The 18,990-nt window shown below is 41.9% G+C and overlaps 1 protein-coding gene across 1 annotated transcript in view; it reads right to left on the bottom strand.

Moving 5' to 3' along the window:
• The window catches only part of UBL3 (ubiquitin like 3), a 69,662-nt gene extending 51,622 nt beyond the window's left edge, over positions 1-18,040 (bottom strand). The window contains exon 1 of the mRNA XM_008273523.4: positions 17,896-18,040. Coding sequence (XP_008271745.1) covers positions 17,896-17,922 — 27 coding nt within the window. The 5' untranslated portion in view covers positions 17,923-18,040. The remainder of the gene's footprint in view (positions 1-17,895) is intronic.
• Positions 18,041-18,990: the final 950 nt, after the last annotated feature.

The raw sequence follows: 18,990 nt of genomic DNA, 5'->3' as shown, positions 1-18,990 counted from the left end.
TAATTAAAACTTACCCAAGTTATTCAAGTTATCTGGGAAACCAGAAAAGGTTTTTACCATTTCAGGGCAGAATCATTTTTACCCATTTTGAGATAGCTGCTTAAACTGTCCCAAAAAAATTCCAGCTGCCTATCTAGTGCTTCTAAAATGACAAATGAAATAAGTAAGCATTTCTTCCAGAAATGACTCATGAGTTGGCATAATTTGAGAATCAAAAGTATAAGCCTAGCGCTCTGCACGACATACACCCTAAGAGTAAACCAAGAATAAAGAATCTAGAGCAAATGTTTTCCCAGTTTTTTACTTTTTCTTGGCTGCCTATCCTAATTCCCAATGGCATAAGGTAGACAGTAGTTTGGGGAAGGAAAAAACTGTTTGCTTGCTTCCTATGCCAACTTGGAGTTTGTCTGCACCTCTGAAAAGCAAGATGTCCCTATTTTTTAGTAAAACTTTCTTTCTCTAGGTGCAAACTAACAAGCATCAAAGCATGATATGAATAGCTGCTACCAAAAACTCAACTATGAGGTAAATTTATAATTTTTAATCCTTCTCTCCATTTTTATATTCTTCTGGAGTTAAGAAGACATCAAAGATAACTTCCAGGTTCCTACAGTACTTGTTCTTTTTAAAAAGATAATTCATCAAGCTTGATTATATGTCATTCTACATCAAAGTAGACTGATGACAGTACATATGATGATAGAAGCAAATGATGGATGCAGACACTAAATGAAAAAAAAAAAAAAAACTAGAAAAATCAGAAAGTAAAACCCAAGGCTTAGCTTTCAGTGACCATCTGAAACACAAGACAAAAAAAAAAAAATGTCAGAGATCTGTTTTGTCCATTGAGAAAATTAACTATGCAAACCATTGTCCAATATAGTAGCCACTAAACTCAGTTCCTCAGTCATACTTGCTACATGGTAAATATTCAACAACCACATGTAGCTAGTGGCTACTTCATTGGACAATACAAAAAGAATATCTCCAACCTGTTTAAAGTTCTATTTAACAGAATTGCAGTGCTAATTCGACATTTGTTGAGTATTTTGTATCTCCTAGACATTATGCTAGGTACAGGGGAATAGAAAGGAAGGGAAGACCTCTCTCTGTCCTCAAGAGTACAGTCTAATGGAGCAAAGAGATTAAAGTATTTACCATTTACAAGTACTAGTGTAGAATAATACTTGTGAGAGAACAATTGATTCTGCAGCCCAGATCTGAGTTCAGGCCAATTACTTAGGATTCCAAACCTTTTACCTAGCTTCCTTCATCCACTTTCCCTGCAGACTTGGCCTTGGTCACCTGAGCATTTTGATGGTACAGTAAGCAGTGCTGAGAAGCATCCCTATCTGGAAGTTCCTAGACCATCAAAGCAGAGATGTTGACACCTGATGAGGATTGAGGTTAGTTCTATCTGTATGGAGCTACTTTATACTGCTGGCAACCCCTGAAGGAAAAAGCCAGCCTGTATCTCTGGCTATTCTTCCTTGGTCCCTCCCAGGAGGCAGCTTTGCCTCAAGGGTCACTTTGGTTTAGAGCTACTGGACTTAACTACTAGCTGCCTGATAAAGTCTTAAGACTTCACCAAGGAATTAACAGTGCTGTTGAAGACAAATCTCAGGTGCAAACAGAGTGAGAAAAGAGGCACATTCTGCGGAAATGCTTTCATCTGCAAGGATGCAAGAGAGAAGCATAAACATTAACAGAAAGATTTGTGGGCAAGCAGGGGATCATCACAACGCAGAAAGAGGATACACGCAAGGGAGTAATAGCAGCAGATGAGGCTGGATTGCAGCCACCACCAAGAGCCTTAATGCCACATGGGAAGGAGCCTGGCCCGGACTGACCTATGAGTGATAGCCAGCCATTATTAAGTAGAGTGATCAGATGATGAGATCCCTGTTTTTCAAAAGACAAACCTGGGAAAAGGGTGGTAAGCAGACAGTAATGGATAAAGGAGAAAGACATCTAGATGGAGAACCGGTTGAATATAGTGGTGATAGAGAAGAAGAATTGATTTCAGAGACATTAGGGAAAAAATGGTTGTCTCTTGACTATTGACAGGATCCATCTGGTACACTGGGAATTAAAAAAATGTATGCTGCCCAAATTAATGAGGAAAATAATGAGATCATATTCTGGTTTCTCTTCAGGTCGTAAAATAATGAGATCACTTAGATCACATAGAGGTCAGAAATAAAAAACACCAGAAACACAAAACTTTAAGGGACTGGCAGAAGAAACAGACTGAAAAAGAACAAAGAAATCAAATGAGGTAATATTCCCTCTGCCTAGAATACAATTTCCTAGGATAGCTGCCTGGCTCGCTCCCCATCTCCAGACCCTCAAACACCAACACTACAGACTCCTGTCCCTGGTCACACTACTTAACACTGAACACCAAGGGCAATTTTAGCACTCCCCAACCTCCTTTCCTGCTTTATCTCTCTCTGCAGTACTTCTCACCATTGAATATACTAAACATAAGGAGACTTTTTAAAGTTCAGGGAAAATGGAATTTGAAAATAAAAATATGGGGCTGGTGTTGTGGTATAATGGGTAAAGCTGCTCCTGCAATGCTGGTATCCCACATGGGTGCCATTTCAAGTTGTGGCTGCTCCCCTTCAATCCAGCTCCCTGCTAATGCACCTGGGAAAGCAGCGGAGGACGGCCCAAGTACTAGGGCCCCTGCACCCATAAAGGAGACTAAGAAGAAGCCCTGGACATTACAGCCATTAGGGCAATGAATCACCAGATGAAAGATTTCTCTCTCTCTAATAAATAAATAAATCTTAAAAAAAAAGATTCAGTCAAGAAAATAAGAAGACATGAAATAAAGGAGGTGAAAAATGGTCAAAAGGATAGAAAAGTAACACACACACACAAAATCTAAGAATATAAAAAAGTCCACCTAACAAGCTGGCTTCAGGAAAATCAGCAAGCTTTAGAAACACTCACTTCCCTCAATAATAAAGGTAGTTAACACTAGACCTATGTGGTAGGCTTGTTCTGACAGTTTTTTGTGGTTTTTTTGAGACTTAAACATGCTTCAAGTAATGAGCTTGGCACAATGCCTATAAGTTATTTAATCCTGTAATCCACAAACATTTACTAAGAACCTAGCAAACAAAAGGCATCCTACCAAAGTATTGGTTATAGTGGCAAATGGAAAATATATACCTCCTGGAATTTGTGGCCTACTAGAGAGATCAAATGAGCAAACTACAGAGGTCAACAAGTGCTATGGAGGCCAGCAAGGGTCTTGTGACAGAAGTTAAGCAGGTGAGGGCAATCTGAGATACGATTATCTTACAGAAAAGCTAAGATGCTAGTACTCATGCACAGAGGGTATAGAAATACATGGATAAGTAGCCCAGGCAAAAGGACTAGTGTGTACAAAGGTTGAGCATAGCTGTGGAAAAGATCCTGCTGCATGTCTAAGGAACTACGAGGAAATCAGACTTGGCCTAACTGAAATACAGTAAGTCAAATGAGGCGAGATCATTGAAAAAGGCAGTCAGACCATGAAGGACCCTGAAAGGCCATGTTAAGAGCTGGGAATTTATTCTTCAATGGAGACACTCGAGCTATTTTTAGAAAAGGTATTACAGGGGAATGTAAATGGAAGTAGGATTAGTTCCAAGACCAAGGCAGCAGTCCAGGAGAGAGGCAGTGCTTCCACTTGAGTTGCAGAATGGAGAGGAAGAGAACTGGATGGATTCCAAATACACTTTGAAATGAATTAGACATGGGGGACAGGGGAAAGAGAGGAATCACAGGTGACTCCTGAAGATGCCGACTTCAAGCAACTGCTTGGCTAATAGTGTTATAGTAACAGTTAAGTACTGCGTTCACTTTAACTACTCTTAGTATTTGAAGGATGGAAGAGAGAACTATCAACACAGCTCAAACAACAAAAAATAGAAGGCACAAAAAGAAAGGGTACTTAAATCTAGCTATGAGGGAATAGCAATATCAGATTGAATTTCCTACTGAAAACAACTATCAAGGTGAAACAAGAGCTGCAAATGATTCACAGAAAATACACATTATCTTTAACTCCATTTTCTATCTTTAACTCCATTCTCTGTTCTGAATAAGAAAAATCTCCATTATATAAAGGCATAGAGGGAGAAATCAAGAGCAAGGACATCAGAAGCAAAGATCCCCCAAGAAGGGGAACTACCTTTCCCCTTTCCCCTTGAGATAATGTCAACTACTAGCAAAGGGTCAGAGGCCAAGTCAAAGGCAGCATCCCAGAATTTGTATCCATCTATGGGACCAGGCAGAGTAAAAGTGGTGCCAGCTTTTGGCACAGGAATTAAAGCACCACTTTGGAAGCCTGTGCTCCCTATCATGAGTGCCTGTTCAAATCCAGGCTCCATTCCTCATTTCAGCTTTCTGCTAATGTGCACCCTAGAAGACAGTGGGTGATGGCTGGAGTAATGGGTTCTTGTCATTTATGTGGGAGACCCAGACTGAGTTCAGGGCTCCTGGCTTCAGTCTAGCTCACCTCCACCTGTTGCAGGCATTTAGGAGTGAACCAATGGGTATGACTGGTCTCTTTTTGCTTTCAAATCTGAAAAAGAAAAAAAGGGAAAAAAAAAAAAAAAACACCCTGGAATTCTATGAATTCTATACTAGCAAGGTAGCCAAGAATTGAGGATCATAGACAAAAAGGAACTTCAGAGACAAGTCCAACGTTCTGCTCAACTCCTGCCCTTGAGCACTGTGCTGAAATCACAGATACAGACTGAAATTCAGCAAAAAGATGGCTCTAAAAGGGCTAAAAGCTAAGCAGCTTTCACAATACATGAACTTCAGGACTTGCTAAGGAAGAGGGATCTTGGTAAATACTTCAATCTTCCAACTGAAGTTTAAAAGGGCTATACAACAGAGGGAGCCCTATTAAAAGTTCTAACTTCAGCTATAATGTCATATCAATCACTGATGAATTAAAGCGATCAATGTTCTTCTAACTGCCTGTCATAGAATATTAAATATATCTGGAAGAAGATAACCATCACTCACATCCATAATTTTTCATCAGGATGTTAATAAAACATTAGCAGGCATCCATGGAAAAAGGATCAAATGATCAAAAACCAGACAGTAAAAACAGACTCACAGATGAACTGGGTATTACAGTCATTAAACAGGAATTTTGCAAAAATGATTAATATCCTTAGGAAAACAGATGAAAAAATCATGAAAACTTGAATCCATTTAGTGATTAAAATACAAAAGCCCAAACTAAGAAATCAATAATTAGGCATAACTGCATACTGGATATAGAAGATACAAGTGAGCCTGAAGACAGGTTAATAGAAAATACTCAAAGTGACAGAGGAGAAAAAATGGAATGGAAACAATGAAAAAACCGAACAGTCCCATAATTGTAGTTCCAGAAGGAAATTAGAATTTAATACAAGGAATTAAAAAAATAGAATTCAACAGAAAAAATAAGGAATTTTGGCTAACATTCTTTAAACTGAAGGCAAGGGGCCAGTGTTGTGGCATAGCAAGTAAAGCCACAGCCTGTGATGCCCAAATGGGCACCAGTTCAAGTCCCAGCTGCTCTGCTTCCAATCTAGCTCTCTGCTAATGCACCTGGGAAAGCAGCAGAGGATATCCCAAGTGACTGAGCCCCTGCACCCATGTGGGAGAGACCCTGAAGAAGCTCCTGGCTTTGGACCAGTCCAGCTCTGGCTGTGCAGCCATTTAGAGAGTAAACCCTCTCTGCCTTTCAAATAAGTAAATCTAAAAAAAAAAAAAAAAAACAAAAACACAAAATGAAGACTTTTTCAGGCAAACAAAAATAGAATTCATTATCAGAAGATTGCACTAAAAGTAATACTAAATAAAGGAAGTTTCCTACTTAAAAGGAAAACTATCCAGCTGCAAATACACAACACAGGAAGAAATGAAGACCTCTAGTGTGGGGAGCAACTCGGACTAGACTAAGTTACTGGAATTAAGACTTATTCTGTGCATCTGCTCTCCCACAATATGGCGCTGGGAAAGGAGGAAACAGCTTCTACACAGCTGCCTCCAGTTCAACCAATAAACAGCAGGACCTGCTCCTGATTGGAGGAGAGCAGCGTACTCGGCGTGTGGGTAGCAGAGTTGGGATTGGTGGAAGAGGACTATAAAGGAGGAGAGAGACAACATGCACCGGGAACATCTAAGGGGAACATCTGAAGGAACACCTGTGCAGCCCCCGAGAGAGCTGGCCGGCGGGTGTGCCGCTCCCCCGCGGAAGTGGGGAAAGTGGCTAGGGGGAACCGCCCTTCCACGGAGGTGGAAGGGTCGGTAGCCAACCCGGGAAGAACCAGCAGCAAACCCGGGGAGGGCCGAGCAGACAAAAGAACAGCGCAGGGTCCTGTGTCGTTCCTCCACGAAGAGGGGGAGCGACATAATGGTGCCGTGACTCGGATATGAAGCCTAGGCAGGGTTTAGTGTCGTTCCTCCATGAAGAGGGGGAGCGACACTCTAGAACAAAGTGAAGTGAGTAATGACTATATTAAACAATACTATAATTGTTACCATTATCTCATCAACAATGGTTTGGGGTTTAAAAATAAAGCAAGGGTGGGCATTTAGTATAACAGTTAAGATGCCAACTGAGATATTCACATCCCCTACTGGAGGGTCAGGGTTCAATTTATGGCTCTGCTCCTGATTCCATCTTCCTATAAATGCATACTCTGGAAAGCAGTGGTGATGGCTCAAGTGCCTGGATCCCTGCCACCCACATAGGAGACCTGGATTGAGTTCCTGGCTCCTGGTTCTGGCCTGGCTGAATCACAGCTATTGTGGGCATTTGGGAAATAAACCAGGGGTTAAGAGTTCTCTCCCTTTCTCTCTGCCTCTCAAATAAATAAATAAAATAAAAATTATAAGATAAAATAAAATAAAGCAGGGGTAGGTGTTTGGCTTAACACTTAAGACACCAACAAACCACACTGGAGTACTGAGCTCAATACCCAGGCTTCAGCCCCTAGCCCAACTTCAGTCCTTTGGAGCATTTGGGAAAGGAACAAGCAGAAGGGAGCATTCATATTCTCCCTCTCTTTCTCTACCCCTCTCTCCCTCACAAACAAGAATTTTGAAAATAAACAGTGGAAAAGGAGTAAATGGGATTAAGTTGTTGTAAGGCCCTTCCATTATCTTGGAAGTCATAAAGGCAATAACCTATGACAGACTCAAATCAAAGATGTATATTGTAATCTCTAATCAATAAAAGAATTTATAATAAATACACTAAACTGGGAACTATGGAATAAATGCTTGATTAATTCAAAAGAAAGCAAGAAATGAGAGGGGAAGTTATAAAAGACTCACCTAATATGGTCAATTTAAACCCAAATAACCTTGTACATAATTATATTACATTTAAAGTAAAGATTATCAAACTGAATAAAAAAACAAAACCCAATTATATGATACTTAAAGAAATTCATCTTCGGTATAAGGACAGAGATAGGCTGAAAGGAAAATGGAGAGAGAATCCAAAGGAAAAATCTAATATAAAAAACAGACTTTAAAGCAAAACAGTATTACTAGATATAAAGATATAGGGTTGAGCCAATAGAAAAATGCAACAATTATAAATTTATTTTCAGCTGATAATCTAGCCTCAAAATATATGAGGCAAAATCTGAGAATACTAAATAAAGGAAGTTTCTGAGAATTCTGAGAATTCTCACATAGTTGGAGATTTTATTAAATTTTTCCTCAGTTAATAGTGATATAATAGGCTGAACATGATTAATAAACTTGATATATATGCACACCACACTCAATTTTTGAAAACTGAAAACAGGTGCCAACAAATTATCCACAACTGGAATCATAAGATGAATGGTTCCAGACCTCAACAGAATTAGACATCAATAACAAAAGACAGGTGGAAATCTCCCAAATACTTAAATATTCAGCAATGTAACCATAGGTCAAAGAAGAAACCACAAGAGAAACTTTAAAATATTCTGAATTAAATAACAAAAAATAATATACTTGTGAGACCCAGCTAAAGCTAGCTTTTAGAGGAAAATTTCACAGACATAAATGTACACATTAAAAAAATATCTTGACAGTCCAGTGCTATGGCATAGCAGGTAAAACCGCCACGTGCAGTACCAGCATCCTATATGGGTGCCAGTTTGAGACCCGGCTGGTCCACTTCTGATCCAGCTCCCTGCTAATGGCCTGGGAAAGCAGTGGAAGATGGCCCAAACACTTGAGTCCCTGCATACGCATGGGAGAGCTGGAAGAAGCTCCCTGGCTCCTGATGGATTCAACTCTGGCTGTTGCAGCCATCTGGGGAGTGAACCAGCGGATAGAAGACCCCCCCCCCCCGCCTCTGCCTCTAAAGGCTAAAAATTAATGACTTAAGTAGCCATTTCAAGAGACTTGAAAAAGAACAGTAAACTAATTTTTAAATCAGAAAGAATTAAAAGTAAAAGCAGAAACCAGTTGAAAAGAACGTGATAGGGGCCAGCACTGTGGCACAGCAGATTAAAACCCCAGCCTGCAGCAATGGCACCCCCTATGGGCACCAGTTTGTGTCCTGGTTGCTCTTCTTCCAATCCAGCTCTCAGCTATGGCCTGGGAAAGCAGAAGATGGCCTAAGCCTTTGGGCCCCGGCACCCACAAGGGAGACCTGGAAGAAGCTTCTGGCTCCTGGCTTCGGATCAGCTCAGCTCTGGCTGTTGCGGTCATTTTGGGAGAGAACTAGCAGAATGGAGACCCCTCTCTCTCTCTCTGGCTCTACCTCTTTCTGTAACTCTTTCAAACAAAATAAAATAAATCTTAAAAAAAAAAAAAAAAAGAGTGATAAAGAGGCACAAATCACCAATAAGCAGACTTAGAAAGCAAATATCTTAGATACTATAAATACCAAAATTATAAAAGGATACTGTGAAAAACTATCAAAATTGACAAAGAAAAACAAAATGTGAATAGTCTTTTCTGTATTGAAAAAAAGAGAATCAATTTCCATAAGAAAACTCCAGATGGCTTCACAAGTGAATTTTTTGGAACATTTATGGATGAAATAAATCAATCTTCACAAATTTCTAGAAAATAAAAAATATTTTCCAGTTCATTTTATGAGGTCAGTGTAACCTTGAAGCTTACATCTGCCAGATTTTACAAGAAATTAAAATTGTTAACCAATCTTTTCACAAACAAAAATGAAAGCACTCTAAATAAAATATAACCTAGCACATTAAAAGAATAATAGCACAATGAAAAAAAAAACTAGGTTTATACACAAATTCAAGGATGCTTTAAAATTAGGAAACACGCATCTTCCCCCCTGCCCCCGGCCACCCAATTTATCTATCAGCAAAAGCTACATTTCTAAGAATTTTATCTTAAAAGAATAATCAGACAAGGCATGGAGACATGTTTAAGAATATTCATTATATTAAGGTTTATTGTTGCCTTTCAAAGTTTATTTACTTCGATTTATTTGAAAGACAGAGCAATAATGAAAGAGTAGGGGGGAGAAGGAAGGGCAGAGAGAGACAGAAAAGAGAGAAATGGACCATCCATTCACTGGTTCATCCTCCCAATGGCTGCAGCAGCCAAGGTTGGGCAAGGCTGAAGCCAACAGCTAGGAAATCTATCTCGGTCTACCACATGGGTGGCAGGAACCCAAATATTGGAGGCATCACCTGCTGCCTCCCAGGGAACACATTAGCAATAAGCTGAGTCTTGAACCAAGGCTTCTGAATGTCCCAAGTGGTGGTTTAACCAGCTATATCACAAAGCCTTCCCTTGTAATAGCTTTCAAATGCCTGCCATGGTTTCAGGGTGGCCCCTAAAATTCATGTGTTGAAAACTTTTCCCTAATACAATACTGCTGACAGTTGGGACCTTGAAGAATGACAAGGCAAAGAGGGCTCTGCCCTCATGAACAGATTTAAAGCTTTTACAGCAGGAGTAGTTTAGTCATTGCAGAAGTGGGTTAATTAAAAAGAGGAACTGTGGCAGTGTTGTGGCGTAGTGGGTAAAGCATCCCACACGGGCACCAGTTGGACTCTGGTTACTCCACTTCTAACCCAGCTGTGTGCTAACAGCCTGGGAAAAGTGCTTGGACCCCTGCCACCCATGTGGGAGACCTGGATGAAGCTCCTGGCGCCTGGCTTTGGCCAGGCCCAGCCCCAGCAGATATGGCCATCTGGGGAATGAATCAGCAAATGGAAGATCTCTCTCAAATAAATAAATAAAAATTTTTTTAAAAAGGGGGGGACAGTTCAGCCCCCCTCTCCTTTCTGTACCTGCACCCCTCCACCCAAGCCCACCTGATGCATTCTGCAGTATTAAAATGAAACAAGAAGGCCCTCACCAGCTGTTCCTCCATCTAAGATTTCCTATCCTCCAGAAACTAAGAGCCAAACACACTTCCATTGTTTATAATCCATGCAGCCTGTGGTCTTCTGTTACAGCAGCAGAAAACAGACTAAAACAATGCCCACGAATGTGGAATTAGCTAAATCATTCATATACATATGTCAAAATCAGTTCAAAATTATAAAGTGGTTCTATACATGTATCATGAGAACATTTTGTCTAGACACAATTGCCGTCTTAAGTACATAAACAAGATTCAATGCCAAATTTTGACAATTTTCTTCAGCACAAAGAACATTTTCTTCTGAAATCTAGTCATAAAAAGATAAATAAAAATCTAGTCACAGAAAATTATCCAAATAAAAAAATGCCATTAGGTTTGAATCAATCAATATTTAAGAAATTATATAAGACAAAAACAAAACCCCTGAAGCACTAAATCCTTTACGAGTCAATCTACTTGTTAGATATATAAACAAGCCGCTGGTGCCACGGCTCACTAGGCTAATCCCCTGCCTTGTGGCGCCGGCACACCAGGTTCTAGGCCCGGTCGGGGCACCACCTGGCTCCTGCCATCAGATCAGCGCGGTGCGCCGGCTGCAGCGCGCCGGCCTCGGCAGCCATTGGAGGGTGAACCAACGGCAAAGGAAGACCTTTCTCTCTGTCTCTCTCTCTCACTGTCCACTCTGCCTGTCAAAAAAATATATATATATACATATATATAAAAACAAGCCAAAGTAGTACATTTACAGGAAAATTCCTATTATATTAATGCATACATACACAAGAGGACTCAAAGTTCCAACAAGTTGACAGAAAGCTCCCTTTAACAACTAGTAAAATAGCCAATTTAAAAGCATTCCCTTCTACGTTACACATTACAAGAATATATAAAATCAGTTACATTTCTGCTCCACCAGGCTAACTCAAGTCGGTAGCCGAGTCTTGAACCGGTGCCCTTATGGGATGCCAGCACCCCAGGCCAGGGCGTTAACCTGCTGCGCCACAGTGCCAGCCCCCCAAATACTATTACTTTTAACAAGAGAGCATCATTATTGAATAAGCCTCCATTTTTTAAATTCTTAATTTTCTAGTGCATGAAAGCTGGTTTTGGGAGCTGCCAGTCACAGCTGACACACTTAGCTCACAAAGATGCACAGATCCACAGAGAAGACGATGTAGCTTACTGGCTTACCAAATCAATACTTTTTTCCATTCTATCACCAATTAAGCAAAACTGTGTTAAAAGTCAGAGTTATTAAAATTTTATTTTCCTGATGTCAAATATCTTTGTAAACTAAATCAAGTACTTCCTGCTTTTGGTGTTCCCAATATAAAAGTGGGTCCGAAGTCCACTGAAATTCTTTGTAAGAAAGATTTTAACAGATCCAAAGTATTTAAACATGCTTTCAAAATGTTCTCTTCGTAACAGTTTCTTCTGAAAAGCAGATTCTTTTCCTTACTCCTTGTTTAAAATGTCAATTTTCTTGAAGAGACAACTTAGTGTGTTTTTTTTTTTCTCAAAAATATCTGCTAGATGACATACTATTGAAAACTTCTTGTCATCATGGAAAAAGATCTATGTCTAGAAATCTCTGTTGTAACATAAATATGGGATCCATCTGTAAATTCTCTTAAGGGGCAAGGTGTTCAAGCCAGCAATTAAGATGCTTGCTAAGAAGCCCACGTGCCACAGCACAGTACCAGAGTTTGCTTCCCAGCTCCAGCTTCCGATCTCAGCTTTCCTTCTAGTGCAGACCATGGGAGGCAGCAGCCATAGCTCAAGTAACTGGGTTACTGCTGACCATGTGGGAGACCAGGATGGAGTTCTTGAGCTCCTGGCTTTGGCCCTGGCTCAGCACATGTCATTTGGGACATTTGGGAAATGAACCAGCAGATGGGAGCTCTCTGCCTCTCAGACATTTTTAAAGTAACCGTATAGTATAATAGAAAAATTCTGAGAAACCCCTGGCACTGCTGTAAGCTTCTACATTACAAAATTCCCACTTCTTCCCTCAAGAAACCACACTCACTGTGATAGCCTGAATCGAAAAACCTAGTAAAACCTCAGAGCCAATCCTTCACTGATAGAAAAAAATCTAGCCCTCCACCATGAATTTCGGGGGCACTACAGAAGTTCTAACATTGTGATTTTCACATTTCTACTGACTTGCTTCACCTGATTTTGTAAATCACTGACCTAGTAAAGGAGACATGCAGCTTTCCAATCTATATTAAGAACTGAGAGCATCTCACTTGTGGCCTGCAGATTTAACACTACATTACACAGGCAGGTAACTTACAAACACTACTAAGTACAATCAATATTATTCAGATGGTGGCGCTGAGTCACCGAAAATAAGTTGTGTGTAGTATATTCTACTTAAGTAAATACAACAGTAGCCTAAAAATATTAAATTAGGCTATCTTAAAACACAACCTCCATGTATTGAGATTTACTAATTCAGAATGACTTATTATCCAAAGTGTCCAGGTTAACAAGAATTCTACAGTCACCTATAATTTTTTTCCCCAGAATGAGAGGAATCTGAAAATCAAAGAGCATATTTAAGAAGTTTATCTGTCAGTTCCTAAAGCACATTTCCTATGAGATATTATGAAAACACAGCCATCAGGTCTTCACCCACTAATTTAAAATTTCAAGTTTTATTATTTAAAAAGGTACATTTCATTGTCAATATGATAATAGGAGCAGACATCACAGGCTTCATATTTAACACCTCTGTCAACAGTACTAGTATGAAACAATAATTGTATTTTCCATAAATAACAATGAGAGTAATGCTTCCTGAGTCAAGAAATGTCTATTCTACTTCAGAAATTTCAGGAGATGTAACAAATAGAAGATATTTATATCCATATAAACTTGGCATCTGTCAGAGTCCAAAGCACTGAGGGAAAATGGTTCACAGGAAGGAATGCTCACTGTGGGATGGAAGGAACCAAAGGCTGTTTCACAGAGGAGGGCATGTGAACAGCGGTAGGATTCCAGACTAGAAAGAAGCCACTCAACGCTGGGGAAAATAATTTGTCATGTTTCTTAATAAAATGTCTAATTCAAAACACCAATATAAGACACATTCAAGGGCTGGCACTGTGGCACAGCGGGTAAAACCACCACCTGCAGTGCCAGCATCTCATATGGCCGCTGGTTCAAGTCCTGGCTGCTCCAAACCAGATTTGGGTCTCTGCTATGGCCTGGGAAAGCAGTGGAAGATGGCCCAAGTCCTTGGACCCCTGCACTCGCATGGGAGACCCGGAAGAAGCTCCTGCTTTCAGACTAGTGCAGCTCCGGCTGTTGGGGCTATTTGGGGAGTGAACCAGCAGATGGAAGACCTCTCTCTGCCTCTCTGTAACTCTGCCTTTCGAATAAATACATAATCTTTTTTTTTTTTTAAAAAAAAGGGACATTCAAGTAAAACAATTTAGAAATACATTAGTTATTAAGGCACTCATTATGCCATACACACACATACCCTGCCAAAACCAAGACCTGTGGATGCTCAAGTACCTTTTATTTAATGGCACAGTATTTGCACAGAACCTATACACCTCTGCCTCTGCACTTGAATTCATCACTAGGTGGCTTATAATATCTCATACAATGCAAATGCTATAATAGTTACTCTGCATCACTCAGGCATAACGACAAGAAATGTCTATACATGTCCAGTACAGATGAAAACCTTATGATCTGCAGTTGGTTGAACCCTCAGATATAAAACACATGGTTAACAGAGGGCTGACTGTATATGGTATTTATCTATCCTTTAGCTTCTATTACCTCCCACTTACCCTAAGAGTCTAGCAAAAGAAAGAAAAATAAAAAGCAGCCTAAGTATAAGAAGACTCTTTTGACATTAGCGATCTCGGTATACTTTTCTCATGGTTAATAATTTCCTATTCTTGGAACTTTTTCCTAGCATGGCCTTTTTCCCTTGTATTTCTGCATCTATCATTTCACTTCAACTTGGAAAAGTTATAAAAGTTTACTATGAAAGGAAATTCATTTTAGTAATTTCCTGTCCACAAGAGGGCTCCAATATTTCTTCCATGAATGGAAAATGCATACCAAAAATTACCATAGGTACTGTTTTAGCACATGAGACACAATGAAAGATCTGGAGTTGTCATGATCTCCTTTAACCCCAGAACACAGGTTGTGACAATTTCTGCTGCAGTCTACATTAATAGTTTTTAAAGATACAGAGCTTTTCTTTAACTTTAATCAACTGTAACGTTTCAAAGATCAAAATTGCTTTGCCAATATTCTCTCAATGTCAATTTCTCTCTCCGGTAGATTCTTCAATTTTATGGACATCATAAAGTATAATTTAAATTCAAAGTGCTGAACAGTAGCACAAATGCTATATACAATACTTTTACAAATATAAGAATCTATGTCAGCATCCTTCCCAATCCAGAAAGCAAAATTACTACCTTATCTATCCTGTCTTAGGCCTTACTACTAACACCAGTAACAAACATTTTCCTGCAGAAGATCGATGGTTATTAACATAAGTCATGCTACAATTATATACAAGAAATACTGCCCCCTCACGAACTATGATTTGGGTTGATAAAAAAAAAAAAGTAAAGGAATTGAATCCTTTAAATACAATGTATAATATTCTGTCCACATATTTTCACATTTTGCACAATTACTACACTGAGAATGTTTAGTACATCCATTCAAATTCAATCACTCTTAGCAAAGGAAAAATCAATATTTCATATAAACACTTTTATATTTATACGACACATATATTATAGAATGTTAATTGGAAAAGTACCAACTGCAAATTTTTCTTAAGGATACACTAAATTTCACTAGAGTGCACTGCCCCCCTCCAAAAAAGAGACTAAATTTGGATGCCAAAAGTGAGACTCTGTGCTAAACACACAAGTTTATTGAATGTCCTGTCTAATAATAAATTTAAATGTAAGTTCTATTTACAAAACAAAAACCGGCATTTTTCTAAAAACCTGATTCTAAAGTCAGGATCACAGCGGTTAGAAGACACTACCAAAAACATCAATCGATTTAGCAAGTCCTATAGCTTAAGAATGAATTACTTCTAATGAAAACATGACAGGGGTTATAACTTCACTGCCCCACCCCATCTCTCCAGTAGGATTTTCCTATAAGGCTGACAAGCACCATTAAAATGCAAAAGAGCGTAACATTTGTTTCCGAATAGCACAACATACTAGCTGTCAACACTTAGAAAGCTTAACATTTTACTGCACCTAGCAAAAAATGCATATATGCATGCTTGCAAGTTTATGGATCGTAACAATACACATCCTAATCAATTCAGAGTTGTGCTGCAAAGGAAATGTTTTTGATGTGGGAGTGGTGACACAGGCTTTTGCAAGATCCAAAGAGTGGGAAACTGCTCTCAGTTTAAGTCATGAAAGGTAAACTCGAATTAATTGCTGACAAATATGGAGCATTTGGTCAACAACTTCTAACCATTATGTATGGTGGTGTATTTCAAGATGAGAATGCTAGGCATATGACAAATTCAGGTACTTTTAAGCAAAAATGCCATGTAAGTCACAGCAAATGACGGTTTAAAAGGCTTCATCAAAGACAATGATCCTAACCTCCAGCAAGCTGGCCAGCTAGAAAACAAGACATTAAAAACTACTCAGAACAATCGAACTTGTGCTGTTCCTTAGTACTCACTCGCAAACAGCATCACCGGGGCATTATATGTTTATTACATAATAGAGCTTTGCCCTTGCATATCACCTTTAATCAAGGGATCTCAAAGCACCTCAGAGCCATCAAGGCCTTAACATACAATCTAAAACAGATAGCTGTATTTTATAATTGCAACTATTAGCAAAAGCCTGCCCCTACTTCCCAGTCCCCGGATCCCGACGTCGGCTTCCAAACCCTCCAGTGACTTAGAGACGGTATTCCCCCAAATTATCTCCATTTGTGACGGACGCTACGCACATTTCAGCTTTCCTTCGTCACCGGGCCTGAGGAAAGCATTCGCACGGTCTTAACGACTTAAATCTACTGCATCACAACTTCTGTGCAGGGTAAGTGGTACTCAGGGAGAACCTATCTTGCACGGTGATGACATAAAATGGAGGCTTTAGAGAGAACAAATCTCTGCTGGAGGCAGCGAGCCCACAGAGCCCTCATCGAGCAGGGGAAGCGGCACCTCCCCCCCACACACCACCCCGGTCCAGAGACCTCCCCAGGTAACTTCAAGAGCAGCGTAGAGGAACCCGCGTCCAGCTTCCCCTCGCGGTTCTCAGGTGGGCGCGCCAGGAAGAGAGCGAAAACTACAAGGACAATGCAGGAGCCCTCCTACTCAGAACAGAGGAAGGCTTCCCGAGGCCACCCAAGAGACAGAACCCCGTGGTTCCTTTGCATTTAAATAGCGCACTAAATGAGAAATCAAACACAAGCAAACGTCTCTGCACCAAGGTCGAAATATCCCGCTGAGGAGTCCTTTAATCTCTCCAATCTTAAACATCTGCAAAGGAGGTTTCCTCCCATAGAAGTATTTGACATTTTAAAATGCAGTCATCAGCAAAGTTCCTTTTTATTTTTTCGCAGGAATACACACTCAAATGCTAACTCCGGTGAGCACATCCGCATTAACTTCCATTCTCCATAAAGCGAGTTCTTCAACTTCCTATTAACTGCATTCTCTGAGTCCTTAGGGCTGCAAAGTGTCATTTCACACTCACACAAAGCGCCCGCCAGCACGGTAGAGCTACACCGTGACTGTCAACAGCCTCACAAGCCTAACCTTTAACAAACAAAAAGAAAAGCGTCAATAAACAAGAGAGTTCTCGAAGCGACCAAAGCTCAAGAGGCCGTTTCTGCAGCTTTCAAAGTCTACGGATGTAATAGCACTACGTATCTGGCACTGCAAATCCTGGGCTAGACACGAAAAGTACCGATAGGCGGTCAGCCGAGAGTTGGGTAGGAAAAAAAAAAAAAAAAAACTAAACATCTGAATGTTTCCGTCTCCACAGTCGCCCGCTCAGACGCTGCAAAAGGCTCGCAGCAAGTGCTGTGCAGAGCCCCGTTCCTGAAAAAATACCAAGCTTGCGCCCACTGCGAGAGTGACTGAGCGCGATTGTCCCCGGCCACCTCCGGCTCGAGGAGGGCCGGCCGCCCTCGGCTCTGCCCCCGGGCACTGACGTTTCCCGAAGCGCTAAAACACCAGCGTCCCCAGGCTTCTGGCAAAAACAGCCAGACGGCTCCTTCCCTGCCAGGCTGCCTGGCTACGTTTCTCTTACTTCTTTTTCCACGGTCCTCAGCGATTGAGAGAACACGCAACTGCATGAGAAAACCCATGTTCAAAGCAGTCCCTTTTCGAAAAAGAGAGAAATCGGAAGCTCCAACTTCTCCAAATCCGCCACCGCGGTGGCTTCTCGGCAGCCCCCGGCAACCCCTCGCCCCACGCCAGCGTCCCTGCCGATCAAACAAGATGGGAAGCCGCAATTAAATCAGAGTGTCACAACTTCACTTACCATATCCGCCGGGACATTACTGGACATCTTGCCGTTTGGTATGTACTCGGATGTTTACGCCAAAAAAAAAAAAAAAAAACACCCCCCCCCACACAATATAAACAAACAAAAAGACCAAAAGTCTTCGAGCTGCAGAAATAACCCTTCGCGATGTCAACTGGTCCGCGATGTGCTTTCCAAAAAAATAAAAACAAGAAGTTATTTCGGAGCCAACGTGCTGGCCCGGCCGAGGTTCCGTGCGAGGAGGAAACAATCCCCAGGAGCCGGGCGGCCGGAGCGGGGGGAAGCTCTCGGGACAGCGGCGGCCCCCGTTGTCGTCGTCGTCGTCAGCAGCAGCCCTAGGACCGGCCGCGCCAGGTGAACGGAGCCGAGTGACACACGGACATGGAGCGGGGTGGGAGGGGGTTAAATCCGCCTTCCTCCTTTCCCAGCCCCGGCAATGATTCACACTCGCTCCCGAGTCAAGTCCTCATTAAGCAGGAGAAAAATGCCCCGGCGTGGATGTACATAGATAGCTATGTAGCTACACATCGACGCGTGAGCCGTGAGTGGCAAGTGGCCGCGGACCCCGCCGCGCGGGGAAACGGCTCAACTCGCGCCGCCGGGGCGGAGAGCCGGGCCGCGGAGAGCCGAGCTCAAGGGCATTTAACTCGTGGCGAGCCAAAGCGCAAGCTCCGGGCCGAGAGGCAAGGCGCAGGGCGGCCAGGACACCGCACGGCCCCGCCGGGTTCAGGCCGCGAGCGCCTCCAGGCAGCGGCGGAGGTCCCGGCGCATCGTCTCCGGCTCCTCGGCGCTCCTCTTCTGCCTCCGCCTCCCCCGTCCCCGCCTTCTCCTCCCCTCCCCGGCCTCGCGAGCTCCGGCGTCGCCGACTTCGGCAGCTCCCCGGAAGAGGCCGGGTCCTCCCTCGCCTCAGCCCGGGAATGGTTTCCTCTCCGGGCTTTTTGTCTCTCCTCCTCCACTTTTCAGCCCCACACGCCGCGGCCACCTCCTGTCATCGCCTCTCAAACCAACATGGCGGCGCCGGCGGCGGCAGCGGCGGGGGCGGCTGCCCGAGCGCGAGTAGGGAACACCGGGAGAGCGCGGCCCCCCTCACAG

This window comes from Oryctolagus cuniculus, chromosome 9, assembly GCF_964237555.1.
Source record: "Oryctolagus cuniculus chromosome 9, mOryCun1.1, whole genome shotgun sequence".
Lineage (NCBI taxonomy): Eukaryota > Metazoa > Chordata > Mammalia > Lagomorpha > Leporidae > Oryctolagus > Oryctolagus cuniculus.
This window is presented reverse-complemented; position numbering and strand designations above follow the sequence as displayed.